Here is a 12782-nt window from a genome sequence, read left to right on the forward strand (position 1 = left end):
AGATCATCTTCTAACCAATAATGATGACCTGATTAGTGGAGTGGATCCTTAGGTGGGAGTGTGTAATATTATTTTATTACAGTCAAAGACCAAAACAAAAACGTATACAGTTATTAAAATGTTCAAAGGTGGGAGTGATCATGTTCTCCTGGAGTTTGTTATATAGTGGAACTAAGTGCAGTGAGACACACCTCCTAGACTTGAAGGAAGCAGACTTCAGTAAGCTTAAAAATCTACTGGGTGTGATCCCATGATTAAAAATACTAAAAGAGAAGGGAGCGCATGATGGCTGGGAATTTCTTAAAAGTGAGATCTTGAAGGCACAATTTCAAACAGTTCCAATGAGGAAGAAAAATGGGAGGTGTCTAAGGAAACCAGGATGAATGTTTAAAGAACTTTCAACTGAGCTAAGATTAACAGAAATATACGAGAAATGGAAAGGGGGGGGGGTCACCAAAGAGGAATTCAAACAAATAACCAGGAAGTGTAGGGAGAAAGTCAGAAAAGCTAAAGTTCACAATGAGCTCAGGCTTGCCAGAGAGGTTAAAAACAACAACAAAGGCTTTGGGGGGGGGGGGGGTATGTGTCATGATGGTTCCATGGGGGGGGGATTGCTTTCGCTTTTGCAGGTGCAGTATTATCACTTCTAGCTGTAGCCTTGGAGTTCTGCGGCTGGACAGAGACTCCAGGCTGGACAATGCAAACTGTCTGCTTCTCATGTGGGGGTGGGGAACTTACACTCATATTATCCAGAGTTTGGCGCGGTTTTCGCCAGAACTCTCTTCTTATGTTCCCGACATGTCTTCAATAAAAGCCTTGAACCAATCAAGTGAATTATTGTCTGAACGGGGAATCTGACATTAAGAGAGTTCTGCTTTATGCATGTTGCCAACTTTATACTTCAATCACTGGCTGACATTGTGAACATCTTATCGGTGATTATTTTTCATGGAAAGGGGCCCCAATCATTCCCTTCATTGGGGATGGAGCAAACTCGTCCCTTACAAGGGGGGATGTCCCTTGCGGTCTCTTCCAACTCTATGATTCTATGATAACGAATAAAACAGGAGGCCTGCATGTGAGCATTCTTGTGACTTGTCTCTTTCCCTTTTGCAGAAATATCCTCACTCTGACAAATGCATTTGATCTTCCAGAAGGAAACATAACTGAAGGAAATTTTGAAACCATGCAAGCTTTATATAACCGGACAGATCCAGAAACCTTTGCAACCCTTAAATTTCAGACTTGTGACCTGGACACATTTTTATCTGATGTAAGGCAATAATGCAGAAGAAACACCTAGCAGAATTATGTGGGTTGGATCCTATGGAGGCTGATCTCTCCACCAGCACACTCCTGGGGCCCTCTGGAAAAGACAGTGCTGGGGGCTGAGGGGACTCTTCCACACAACATGCTTCATGGCTTGTGGATCTGCAATAAGGAGTGGGAACTGGGCAAAACCACCCCTTGCTTCTGTGCTAGGAGAGAGTTTGCTCTGCTCACAATCTAAGACCAACGAAATAAATGAAATCAGTGATCCTAAACAGATGTAATTCTGCATATGGGTGTGCTGCAAGATTGTTCTGCTAATGCAATGGGGGGTTGACTGGTTGTCCCTTCTTACTGTGGCTCCCCCTTCAGCATTGCTTTGGGGGGATCACAGGGGGCTGCAGGGGGAAGAGAAGGACAGGAAAGATCCATTACTGAGTTGCTAGAGAGAAGAGCTGTGGGGATGATCAGGGGCCTGGAAACCAAGTTCGGTCTGCCAAAAGAGATCACGATTGCTCTCTTGGTGGATTGTATTTGATGGGCTGTCACTTAGAGGAGGAAAAGGAGCTGTTTCAGTTGGCAGCAGAGGACAGGACTCAATCATGGGTATCAATCATGGGTAGAAAGGGACCAGCTGGACATTAGGAAAACAGTTCACAGTTCAGCGGTAGAGTCGACTGCCGAGGGAATTGGCAAGCTTCAAGCCGCCGCGGCTGGACAAACGTTTGTCAGGGATGCTTTTGGCTGGTCCTGCATTGAGCAGGGGGTTCAACCAGACCGCTTGCGTGGCCCCGCCCAACTCCTTGATTCTGTGGTTCTATTAACTTCTTCTGCTCACTCATGTTGGAGCCACCACTGTAACATCCAGATGTCAAAGACAAGCCACCGTTCTGTTTGCAGTGAGAATGAGCCCAGCAGCTCTTGGGCCGGGTGCACTTCCTTCCTCGGTGGTTGATGTGCTTGCTTAGCAAATGTCCAGAATTCTGAACAAAAAATCAACAACTGAACTGAAAAATTAAATAACGAATAGCTATTAGTTGCCAGATTGGGAACTCCGTTGTCTTCTGCTATGAATAGGATTAACTAAAACCCAGAGGGAAATTCCACGTGAAAAAAGGGGTCTCACTACATTGCAGATCCTTGATGTTTGTTGGTGAACAACCCGGGGAAGTCCTGTCAGAGGTGTCAGGAGGTTTTGTGCCTCCCAGCTGCTTGCTGGCCCTTTCCTGCTCGTGACCACAGTGTGTGAGAAGAAATGGCTTCAGCCGCTCTGCCCTGTGTTGTTTGCAGGTCCTCAGATTGCCCCATGGAGTCACTATTGGCTCCTTTGCAAAATCACATTACTTGTGTGACTACACATAATTTTTGTATCGGAGCCTACAGAACAGGGGTGTCAAACGTGGCCCAGGGGCTGCATCTTGAGAAGGCTTATCAGGCCCGTGAGCCAGTTGCGGCAACACCCCTCCGGGCAAGCCTGTTGTGGGCTGGCCAATCCAGACACCCGCCCCACCCCACTCTCAATCTGTCCCAGCAAGCCACTCCTCCCCCATACCCCTCAGTGCTGGTCTGAGCTGGCAAGCCTGCTGAGGGCTCCCCAGCTGAGGCAGTTGCCCCTCCAACCGTGTGCCAACCATCTCCCGCGGGGCCAATCTGGGCTGACAAGTCTACTGGGGGCTCATGAGCTGCAGCTAGTGGTGTAGTGCTCACAGGGCGATGTGTGCATGTGCACACCCCGGGTACACCCTGGTGCAGAGGCATGGTGGGGGCGTTCTGGGGTGTTCTGGGGCAGGGGGGTGGGGCCATGATGGGGCACAGGGCGCTTGTGCACCCTGGCTGCAGTTTCCCCTTGCTCTCCCCCTGGCTGCAGCAGCCACTCCCCCACCCAGATACCAATCTGGACTAGCGAGCCTGCTGTGGACTTGGCAGCCAGTGCACCAACCACTGCCCTCAGTGGCCTTGCCATGTCAGACAGCCTCTTCCCCCAGACTCTCACCATGCTTACAAGTCTATTCAAGAGGCCGAGCATCTGACTAGGTAACTGATTCCTCGGCCTGAAGGCCACTATCTCATAGGTCCCATGGCAGAGACAGCCAGCCTAAAGGATGATGACATGACCTCAATTCTCTTGGGAGGAAGGAAATATATCTTTGAAGGCTTGTATTTCAGGTTCACACATGAAGTTGTTTTTCTTTTTTGCCATTTAAGAGATTCATGTATGTGATCTATGGTTAAGAGATGCAGCTTCGATTCCTCCCTCTCTCTCTCTCTCTTGTGCAAAGCTGAAAGCTTTCCCTCCCAGTCTTAACCAAATGTATGCGTTATATTGCCTCATTGACTGAAGAACTTGGCCATCTTTGGTCTAATTGGAGGTCCTACAGATCAGTGCCTGGGTGCGGTAGGGGAACGAGTACATTTCAAAATGATCAATACTTTGTACCTGTTATTATTACACCAGTTGTTGTCTTCTGCAGGGTGTCGAAGGAACTGGCTTGGCGTTTATTGTCTTCACGGAAGCCATCACCAAAATGCCTGTCTCGCCTCTGTGGTCCATCCTCTTCTTCATCATGCTGTTCTGCTTAGGTTTATCGTCCATGTTTGGAAACATGGAAGGTGTTCTTGTGCCCCTGCAAGATCTCGAAATAATACCTAAAAAATGGCCCAAGGAACTGATTACAGGTCAGTGAAATGGTGCCGTGAAGTTAGAATGTTTGGTCAGGATAGAAATAGAGCACCAAATTCTATTAACTAGTATTAAAATGATATTAATTTATGAGTTGGATCCAATCAACTTTTCCAACAGTAAAAGCAGGATTTTTAAAAAGGAATACAAAAATGGAATAATAATATACAAACACATGAAAGATGGGTCTGCATTAATTATCAATAATACTGAAGGTATTTAAAAGAACAATTTAGGATAAGAATAATATTTCGATATAAAAGTTAGCAGACTTTCCCTAGAGTCTCATAATTACTTGATTTAGCCAGTCTAGTAAGAAAAAAACTATTTTCCTTTTCTTTCTTTGAAAAAAGTGTAATAATCCTCCAGTGTATTAAAAAATCATGCTGCAGATCCAGTAAATAAAGGAAAAATACATAAAGCCCCCAAAAAGAGAGCATCCAGAAAAAGTGAAAGTAGAAGACTAGAGGACAGAGGGGTGAAAAAACAGAAAGGCAAAAAATAGCATGCAATGAGACTGGCGGGAAAGCCTCCGCTGAGCTGCTCTGTCTTGGACTTCTGCATGCCCGTCACGCCCAGAGAATGTGCGGTGTTTGGCCTGTTGCCAGCATTGCTGATCAGGTGGTTTCTGCTTTACATTTTATCGAAAATAACATAATCATAATGTGCTCTTTGTTTCTAGGTCTGATTTGTACAGGGTCTTTTTTGATTGCCATTATTTTTGTGCTGAGGTCAGGAAACTATTGGCTTGCTTTGTTTGATAATTTTGCTGGATCCATCCCTTTACTGATAATCGCTTTCTGTGAGATGTTTTCCGTTGTCTACATATATGGGATAGACAGGTAAGAAACTGAAATTGTGTACAAGTTGGAGGCATTTGTGTCTTAATTAATGCGTGTTGTGGTACACACAAGAAAAATCAGAGGTGGGCTGACAACAGCCAAGCTGCCCCTGGGGCTTACACAGAATGGCCGGGGCTTGGCTATGCTTGCTCTGAGTCACAAGGGGCCCCACGCAGCTGGTTCATGGAGCACAAACTGTCTTCTGATGATTCTTGATTTAGATATTTTTAATTTAGCTTACATATATGGTGGTGATGGAGCTAGTGTGCATTTTGCAATTGCAGAAAACCACTAGTTTGGTTAAGTACCAAAACAAGAAGGGTTTTTACACAGAAATGAATAAAGGGCTCTATTGGTAACTTAAGATGGAAGAGTGTGTACATTTGTGAAAAGTTTTACTTCCACTGTAAAAGGGATGGTGTAGTTTGCCCAGGGCAGATACAGCAGCCATTCCAAAATTCATTGAATTGGATCCGAAAGTGTTTTTCTGCTTCCAGAAGCAAGGGAACGTGCCTCTTCCACTGATGAAAATGCCTCTTCTGTTGAAAGAGCCTTCTGTCAGTGGAAGGTTGTGCTGTAAGAGCAACATAATCTTTGGTTCAAATCAAGTCTGAAAAATATTGTATGATTCTGCACAGCATGTGGTTATTGCAGATTGCCAGAAGCCGTGCCCTTTACAAAGTATTCCATTGTGTAATTTATTGTGTAAGTTTCTTCCATTGTGTAATTTACTGTATAAGAATTTAGTCCTATTTTGCATTTTTATGTATCTTGTTCAAGTTGCTCTTTGCAATGAACTGTTGTAATTAGGGCGCTGTATTTTAACGGGGATTAGTACTAAAATGTACAGAATTTATTTATTTAGTTAATTGTATCTATGTATTTGTGTTGTGCACCACCCTGAGCTCTCCGGGGGAGGGCGGTATACAAGTTTTAATAATAATAATAATAATAATAATAATAATAATAATAATAATAATAATAATAATAATAATAATAATAATAATAATAATAATAATAATAATAATAATAAAACTGCACAGCCAATTTCTGGAGAAAATCAAAGACAAGGTGGAACATGAAAAGACCTGGCTGTGGTTTACCACTGGAACTCTGAAAAAGGAAACTGAATCCCTAATTTTAGCCACCCAAGAGCAAGCCATTAGAACAAATTCGATCAAGGCCAAAATTGAAAAATCCTCAGATGATGCAAAATGCAGATTGTGCAAAGAAGCTGATGAAACTGTAGATCATGTCCTCAGCTGCTGCAAAAAGATTGCCCAGACTGAGTACAGAGACACAAGTCAGTGGCCAAGATGATGCATTGGAATTTATGCAAGAATTACAACAAAAGAACAGGTAAGAACTGGTGGGAACATTGTCCAGAGAAAGTAATGGAAAATGAGAAGGTCAAGATCCTGTGGGACTTGCGAATCCAAATGAACAAAGTGTTGAAACACAATACACCAGACATCACCATGATCGAGGACAAGAAAGTGAGCATCATTGACATAGCAGTCCCCGGTAACAGCAGGGTCATTGAAAAAGAACACGAGAAGGTCACTAGATACCGCGATTTGAAAATCGAGCTTCAGCGTCTATGGCACAAACCAGCTGAGGTCGCCCCAGTGGTAATCGGCAGCTGTGAAATCTACAACAACAACAACAACAACAACAACAACAACAACAACAATTGATTGACAATTGAAACAACATCCATCAAACAAAGTAATCAGCTCATGTACAATACGGCACTAGTGGTCAGGAGAGAACTGGGCATTGAAATACCCAAACCCAGGATAAATCAACCATCAAAACCAAAGTGAAAAATTAGACTGAAACAGAAGATCAGAAAACTAAGATCATATGCCAGTAACCTGAAAAATATGAAAGAACAAAGATTAAAGAATGGCAAGATCATGAAATAATTAATTAGAAGGTACTGGCTAGACACTAGAACAATTGAAGAAGCACTGGAGATCCCCAAACAACAAATAACAGCCACAGCGAGAAAAATTGAAAGATATGAAGCAAGAAACATCCAGTACAGACAAAATCAGCAATTTCGTTCAGACCAAAGGCATTTCTACCAAAGCCTCAACACAAAGATCAATGTTGGAAGCAAAAAACCAGAGAAAAATGCAACACTTCAGTTTTGGAAAGATCTGTGGGAAAACGAGAAAGATTACAACAGGAAGGTGCAGTGGATAAAAGATTTTGAGAAAGATGTTGGCCAAAAACAAATGCAAGACCTGGAAATAACAACTGATATGATAACAAATCGAAGCAAGAAAGTGAAAAACTGGACGGCACCAGGACATGATCAATTGCATGGCTTCTGGCTCAAAAGCTAACTAGTTTGTACCCGGCAATGGCCAAGCAGTTCAATGAAGCCATGCAAAATGGTGAAATCGATGAATGGCTAACAACTGGGAAGACATACTTGATTCAGAAAGATCCAGCCAAAGGAGCAACACCTGGAAACTACAGGCCAATAACATGTTTATCCACGATGCTCAAACTGCTCACTGGCATAATAGCAGATGACATCATGGACTACTTGGAAGCAAATAGCATCCTGCCAGTGGAGCAAAAAGGGAACAAAAGAAGGAGCAGGGGTACAAAAGATCAACTCCTGATAGATAAAATGATAATGGAGAACTGCAAGAATTGAAGAACGAATTTGCATATGGTCTGGATTGATTACAAGAAGGCATTTGACTCACTGCCCCATTGTTGGATCATGAAATGCTTGGAAACAATTGGCATCAGCAAAAACATTTGAGTATTCACTGAAAAAGCGATGAGACAGTGGACAACTGAACGGATAGTCGGAAATGAAAACTTTGGAACAGTCGACATTAATCGAGGAATTTCCCAAGGTGATTCATTATCACCTTTACTGTTTATCATTGCCATGATCCCACTAACAGTAATTTTAAAGAAAACAAAGTTGGGCTATCAAATGGCCAAAGACTCAGAAAAAATCTCACATTTGCTGTACATGGATGATTCGAAGCTGTATGGGAAATCAGACACAGAAATCCAGTCACTAGTAAACACAGTCCGAATATTCAGCACAGACATTTCGATGGAGTTTGGCCTGGAAAAGGGCGCTACTGCGGCAATAAAGAGGAGCAAGATCACCGAGAGTGATGGGATTGAAATGGCTGATGGCCAACTCATCAAGTGAAACCAAGAGGCAGCTTATAAATACCTAGAAGTTTTAAGGAGGTGCTGTAAATGGGATTCCCAGAATTGTCCTGGCAAATTCCAGAACCTTTTAGGGATGGGGACTGAGAAGGGAGAAGTTTAGGGGGGATGGAATGGCACTTCTGGGTGATGCTATAGCCTGCCTGGTTTCTGTGGGCCATAGAGACTTGTAGAAATTCCTAGAGTGTTGCTGTGAGGAAACCTTTTTTCTCCAGCTTCTAAATTCCATGGGAATGAGAAATTGGGGCTGAGAATGTATACTCCCCGCTCTGGTCATATAAATGGGAGGTTTAGCTGCAAGGCCTTTTTTAAAAAGGGGATTTTACTGGACTTTTAATGGCGGGGTTTATTGTAATTAGTAAGTTTTGAATTTGGGTTTGTAAGCCATCTTGAGCCATACAGTAAAGGCAGGATATGTATATGCACAAAACATAGCCATCAAAATGTGACACACACACACACACACACACACACACACACACACACACACACACACACACACACACACACACACACACACACACACACGCTTTGGGAGCTGAGTGCAGAATTATTTGTAGAACTGACTAATTGTGTTGGCTCGGATGTAGAATCATAGAGTCGTAAATCATCTCATCATAAAGTTGGAAGGGGCCACACAGGCCATCTAATCCATTTCCCTTCTCAATGTAGAATCAGCCTAGAGCATCCCAAACAAGTTTTTGTCCAGCTGCTGCTGAAAGACTGCCAGTGTGGGGGAGCTCACCACCTCCCTAGGCAGCCGATTCCACTACTGCACAACTGTTGCCGTAAAAAGTAAAATATTCAGTTGGAACCATAATTTAAACCCAATATTATGAGTCATTTCCTCTGTTGCCAACAGGAACAGCTCCTCACCCTCCTCTTAAGTGTCAGCCTTTCAAATACTTCAAGACAGCAATCTTGCCCCCTCCCCTCCTCTTCCCCAGCCTGAACATTCTTAGCCTTTCCAGGTCCCTGATCATCCTCGTCACTCTCCTTTGCACCTGTCCATATCGTTTTTGAAATGAGGCCTCCAGAACTGAACACAAGACTCCAGGTGAGGCTTGACCAATATAGAGTACAGCGGGACTATGACATCTTGCGTTTTGGATGTTATGCCTCTGTTGTTACACTCCAAGATCACATCAGCCTTTTATATCTCTGCATCACACTGCCTGCTCACATTTAACCCATACCCCAAGATCTTGTTCACACACACACTGTTACTCAGTTGTGTATCCCCCATTGAGTATGCATGTTCCTCATTTTTGTTATCCAGATGTAGAGGAGCTTAGTAGATGTAGAGGAGCTTAGCCACTTTTCCAATGTGTTCAGATCTTGTTGAATCCTATCTCTATCTTCTGATGAGTTTGCTACTCCTCCCAATTTGGTATCACCTGCAAATTTAATCACTAGTCCCTTTACACCCTCACCCAGATCATTTAAAAAATACTGAAAAGCACCGAGCCCAGAACCAAGTCCTGTAGTGCTCCACTGAACACCTCCCTCCATTCAGATGAAATGCCATCGACAACTACTCTTTGAGTGCGGTTCTATACCCAGTTCCCTGTCCACCGAACTATCCTAGAGTCCAGTCTACAGTCCTCTGGCTTACTCATACAGACATTATGGGGAACCCTGTCAAAGGCTTTACTAAAATTCAGGTAAACAATGTCAACAGCATTCCCTAAATCAATTTTAGAAGGAAAGGCCTGTTGGGGACAAATCCGTGCTAACTTCCCTGGATCACCAAGTTGTCCTTCAGATGCTCGCAGATTGATCCCTTTAAAATCTGCTGCACTATCTTCCTGGGTCAGACGGACTGGCCTGTAGTTTCCTGGGTGATAATGTGAGCCCTCCTCCAGTCTTGTGGCGCATCTCCCACCCGCCAAGAGGTCTGGGAGGGCTCAGTGAGCCCTCTGGATAGTTCTTTCAGCACTCTTGGGTGCGTACCATCTGGCCCGGGGATTTGTACTCATCCAATGCAGCCAAGTGCCTCTCAAGCAACTCTCTGTCCATGTCAACTAGCAGCTCAGGTGCCACGCCTTGCCTACCACCATCTCTAGAAGAGCCTGTACTCTTCTCCATGGGAAAAACTGAGGCAAAAGAGGCACTGAGCCTTTCTGCTTTCTCCCTGTCCTCTGTCAATGTTTTCCATTTTCACCCAACAAAGGGCCAGTTGCCTCCTGTAACCTGTGTTTGTTCCTCAGAAGAACGTAAGAAGATTCTCTTGTTGTAGCAAGCTTTCCTGGCCAGCATCAGCTCACTGTGAGCTCTGATGGCTGACCTACAGGGCCTGGCAACCTGCAGAAACTCATCTGTAGAGGAATGTCTGTCCCTCCATTTCTGGAACGTTTCCTTTCCTTTTCTTCTTCATAGAATTCTCTGTTCATCCACAGTGGCTTCTTGGATCCCCAACATGGTTCCATCTTGTTGGAATAGTAATGGCTTCAGCTTTGCAAGAGCTCTTGTTTTAGCAGAGCCCACCCTTCCCTTGCTCCTTTCCGCTCCAGCAGTCTTGCCCATAGAATGACCCTCATCCTACCTCTGTGTAAATCTGCCCTACTGAAATCTAACAGACAAGTGTAGCTTCAGACTTCCTTGGTCCCCCACAGCTAAACGAATTCTAGGAAGACATGGTCACTTCACCTGAGGTCCCCGCCACCATCACCATGTCTACAGTCTCTTGTCTGTTGGTCAGTGTTGAGTATGGCTGAGTCCCTTCATGAAGGAAGTTGTCAGCCAGGCAGGTCAGGAACTTGTGTGACTGTAGCAGACTCCACTGCAATACTGGTTTTATTTATTTATTTGGATTTATATCCCACCCTACCCCTGGATGGTATCATAAGAATAGTTGCTTGGTGATGCCCTGAAATTTTGGTGTCACTAGCTTTAAAAATGCACCCCTGACAGGCACCCCAAACAATTTACCCAAGATTCTTTGTTCCGCAGTGCCTTGGTTCCATTGTAGCCAATGGGGAATATTTGAGAGTGTAAGCAGACTGCACATTTTTGATGATAATGGCACCAGACTTTCAAAGTGGCTCCAGGAGGTCCTCCTAGTAATAGCATCCAGCCTTGGTGAACTTTCGTTCTGGGGGGTTCAATTTTGTGGGCCCCCAAAAGGCTTATTTTGTTTCCCCCACTCCTGCACATGAAGCCTGCTGGATGAGTTCTCTCAGAACTCTCTCAGCTCATGCCCCCCCCCCCCAGAAGCAAAGCTTCTGACATACATGACATACCTGGACTCTTTAAGAGTCTCTGTCCAGGTAATCAAAGACATGTCCCTGAGGCTTCAAGTCTCTGCTGACTGGATTAACCCTTTCAGTGATTTAATTTTGCTGACAGGCCTTTTTGCACGCTTGGCCTGTTTTTGGTTTGGACACTCTGCTACACACACACATATGGCTGCTGGCATTTGCCAGTACATCTTACATGAGCAAGAAAATTATATTAAATCCATTATTCAATAAAGCAGGGTAAAAAAGGTATGGCAACAACTCTCCCAGACCTGGTTCCCTTAATTCTGCCCATCAGCGAATCCTTAAAGGCACAGATTTCATTAGAGATCTCAAGATTGCTGGTTTAGCTATTTAAGCTGCACTTATATCGATATTACTGTTCCAAAAATTACCCCTCCCCCCAAAAAAATAAAAGAGGCAAAGCAGTTCCCTGGACCACAAGCTGCTAAAGAAAGGAACCATCCTTGAGCTGATATTCTCTTCCCCTCCCGTCACAAATATGCTTCCTGCTGCTGTTGCCACCACTGGAGAATAGAGAGGCTTGTTATTTCCAAGCACTCTCTGCTGTTGTTCTGTTGATACCTTGATGTATCAATCTGAGAATTAGAGTTTGGTGTGTTTTGGCTAAGCCCATGTGAGTGAGCTTCTTTTCTGTAACTTGAAGTAGCCGGCAACATGGAAGGAGGGGTGAGGGGGAAGGCATGAATCAAGGATGTAGGTAAGGGGGGGTTCTCGGGTTCACCCCCCCCATTACATGTCTGAAGCTCCGCCCCCCATTTGTGTTTTTTTTATATTTTAAAGTGTTTTTTATTTTTGGCCTGCACCAAACTTTCAGGATATCTTTAGAAGACTCTCCTGATGATACCACCCAGGTTTGGTGAAGTTTGGTTCAGGGGGTCCAAAGTTATGGACTCCCAAAGGACTCCCCATCCCCCATTGTTTCCAATGGAAGCTAATAGAAGATGGGGGCTACACATTTGAGGGTCCATAACTTTGGCCCCCATGGACCAAACTTCTCCAAACCTGGGTGATATCATCAGGAGAGTCTCCTACTGATACCACCCATGTTTTGTGAAGTTTGATATAGGGGGTCCAAAGCTATGGACTCCCAAAGGGGGTGCCCCCATCCCCCATGGGAGCTAATAGGAGATGGGGGCTACACATTTGAGGGTCCATAACTTTGGACCCCCTGAACCAAACTTCACCAAACTTGGATGGTATCATCAGGAGGGTCTCCTAAAGATACCCGAATTTTTTGGTGCTGCTAACTTAACAATTGCACCCCTGACAGCAGGCACCCCCCAAATTTCTCCAGATTCTCCTTTTAAATACACCCCCTTTGGCATGGATTTAAAGGGAGAATCTGAGGTCCCCAGTTTAAACATCGAAAATGATGCTGTTTAAGGGTGGGGGATAATCCACCCCAAAACAGCATCACTTTCAATGTAGTTTTAACTGGGGACCCCAGATTCTCCCTTTAAGGTGGATTTAAAAGGAGAATCTGGGCTCCCTAGTTTAAACACGATTGAAAGTGAT

At 44.2% G+C, this 12782-nt stretch overlaps 1 protein-coding gene across 1 annotated transcript in view; it reads left to right on the forward strand.

The window, feature by feature from the left end:
• LOC125443354 (sodium-dependent neutral amino acid transporter B(0)AT1-like) overlaps nucleotides 1-12782 on the forward strand; it is a 37612-nt gene that overhangs the window by 18557 nt on the left and 6273 nt on the right. The window contains exons 8-10 of the mRNA XM_048515378.1: nucleotides 1117-1273; nucleotides 3741-3945; nucleotides 4632-4791. Of these exons, the coding sequence (XP_048371335.1) occupies nucleotides 1117-1273; nucleotides 3741-3945; nucleotides 4632-4791 (522 nt within the window). The remainder of the gene's footprint in view (nucleotides 1-1116; nucleotides 1274-3740; nucleotides 3946-4631; nucleotides 4792-12782) is intronic.

Source organism: Sphaerodactylus townsendi, linkage group LG14 (genome assembly GCF_021028975.2).
Source record: "Sphaerodactylus townsendi isolate TG3544 linkage group LG14, MPM_Stown_v2.3, whole genome shotgun sequence".
Classification (NCBI taxonomy): Eukaryota; Metazoa; Chordata; class Lepidosauria; order Squamata; family Sphaerodactylidae; genus Sphaerodactylus; species Sphaerodactylus townsendi.